Here is a 2520-nt window from a genome sequence, read left to right as displayed (position 1 = left end):
CATACACACATATATCTATATATGCATAATCTTTTTAAATTGTAGTATGATATTAAAATGAGAGTTATTCATTCAATGTTGCTATCCTGCTGTATTTGGCACCCTGTACAAACTTAAATCAATCACATTATAAAGTAGTTCATTTTGTTTTGTTTGTTTTTTTCTTTTTATTGGCTTGTATATACAGGAATATAAACTATCTTAGTAAAGCTGGACACATTTTGTAAATGAAAACTTTTCCCTGCTCTTTTCTCTCTAGCACAATGCCCAGCAAATGAAGTCCGTACAGAATCATCTGGAGTAATTCTCAGTCCAGGGTATCCAGGCAACTATTTTAATTCACAGACATGCTCTTGGAGTATTAGAGTGGAATCAAACTATAACATAACCCTTTTTGTGGACACATTTCAAAGTGAAAAGCAATTTGATGCACTGGAAGTATTTGATGGTAAATTTCTTTCATCTATATTTGCATACCAGGGATCTATATAAAATATAGTAAAAACACAATTATAATACTTTTAATAGTACAAGAATTTGAAGCTAATCTTGAGTTAAATTACATCACCATAAAAAAAAAAAAAAAGGAATTACTTTGGGAATTGTCAGTCTAAGAGATCAAGTCATCTGTAAAATATTAGCATTACTATTTCCATTTTCTCAATTTTTAAAAAAATTACAATATTTAATGATATAGTCTAAAAATGTTTTGAATTTGCTTTTGCTATTTCTAATGATTTAATGTAGGGATTTTGAATGGATAATTTCTAATGTCTATATTCTATTCTCTTGTATGTATTATATGGATTCAAAAGTTATTTAGGAAATATAAGAAGCTTACAGATATTTTAATCAAATTCAATAATGATTTTTACTAGAAATGTGTAAAAAAAATACTTCACAGAGATTTATGCATGATATAATACTAGCGGACTATTTAATGTGTAATTTGGAAAAATATACAGTTAAATGAATAGATGTTAATCCTATTTTAACACATTTTGTAATATTCTTATACAATTTTAATAAATATTTACCGGGTACAAAATTTGGATCTCCATATCAATAGGGAAGTCAGATAGGTTCTTTAGAGTCCCTGACTCCCTTTAAACATCATTAAAAAAGAAGAAGAAAGAAAGAAAACAGCCAATATTAATGTATGTGTGTACACTAATATATTCCTATATTTGCTGTGTATTGGGAGCCCAGCCAGATGGATTGGCAAAGTGGCAGCATCAATGGGCTCAAGCGTAGTAGCAATTGTGAAGTTGGCCCAGGACCCGGCAATATTTCATTCTGTTGTACTTGGGGTCGCTATCAGTCGGTTCCTACTTGATGGTACCTAACAACAACAGCAACAACAAATAGGGAGCACATTGGCTTCATATGATAAGTAATAGACTTTGAAACACAAGTTCCAAGATTTAAGCCAACCAACTCAACTCCATGGGAGAAACATGAGGCTTTCAGCTCCCGCAAAGATTTAAAGTCTCGAAAACCCCATACATGGTCGCTATGATTTGGAACAACTCTAACACACTTGACAACAACGAATGTACTATATTTAGATAATTATTTTTAATTATGCATGTGCCTTTTTCCACATTAGTTTTCACAACCCAGGAACTCTGAAATGTAAGCAGCATCATTAGCAATAATTTATACACTAATTACATGCAATATGAACTTCTAAATCTGTGGACCAGGTCACTACCATTAAAAACAGAAAGCAAAGGGGAAAACAGAAAATATCATAAAAGTTGCTGTCAAATTTATCAGAGCTCTAAGACTATGTTTGTTCTATTCTCAAAGATTTTTCTATAAAATGAAAGGTCAGAGTTTTAAATGAATAATTTTTTTTTAGTGGTGGCATTTTTGATGTAGTAAATGTCATGTTCATTGCATCTTTTTGTTGTAAGGCAGAGGTTCTTTTATAACTCATGAATTCACTGAAAACATTTTGAGTATATTGATTTCAAACTTTATTAGCCCAGGAGTATATTACTTTTTATGGTTTAAGTAGTGGATATTCCAAAAATCTATTTTAATAGGATTTCAAATATTATGTAATTCAGCTTATTCAGAAAAAACAAAAAAAAATTTCAAAAACCCAACAACAACAAAGTAAAATAAAGATTGTAAACTACTATTCTCCATTATAGCCAGGCTATTTTTCTATACATGCCTAATTAGATATATAATTTTAAAATGCTCATTTTATAAGGTTGTCATAATATAGTCAAAGAAATCAGATGGTAGGTGATGAAGTATTAGAAATAAGTTTAAAATTACCTGAAAATTTCCTTTGAAATCCTATCATAAAAAATGACATTTTAAAATCTCACTAATTCAGATTAATTAATTTCTCAGTATCTTTTTGTTTTAGAACATATGTTGTTGTTGTTGTCAGGTGCCATTGAGTCAGAACCAACTCATAGCGACCCCATGCACAGCAGAACGAAACAATGTCCGATCCTGGGCCAACCGCACTACCGCCGCCACACTTGACGCCATCAATGA

The 2520-nt window shown here is 30.8% G+C and overlaps 1 protein-coding gene across 1 annotated transcript in view; it reads left to right on the top strand.

The window, feature by feature from the left end:
• CSMD1 (CUB and Sushi multiple domains 1) overlaps window positions 1–2520 on the top strand; it is a 2529117-nt gene that overhangs the window by 2226396 nt on the left and 300201 nt on the right. The window contains exon 45 of the mRNA XM_006866725.1: window positions 260–448. Coding sequence (XP_006866787.1) covers window positions 260–448 — 189 coding nt within the window. The remainder of the gene's footprint in view (window positions 1–259; window positions 449–2520) is intronic.

This window comes from Chrysochloris asiatica, unplaced genomic scaffold (genome assembly GCF_000296735.1).
Source record: "Chrysochloris asiatica unplaced genomic scaffold, ChrAsi1.0 scaffold00095, whole genome shotgun sequence".
NCBI lineage: Eukaryota > Metazoa > Chordata > Mammalia > Afrosoricida > Chrysochloridae > Chrysochloris > Chrysochloris asiatica.
The sequence above is the reverse complement of the archived record's forward strand: the minus strand, read 5'-3'. Positions and strand labels throughout refer to the sequence as shown.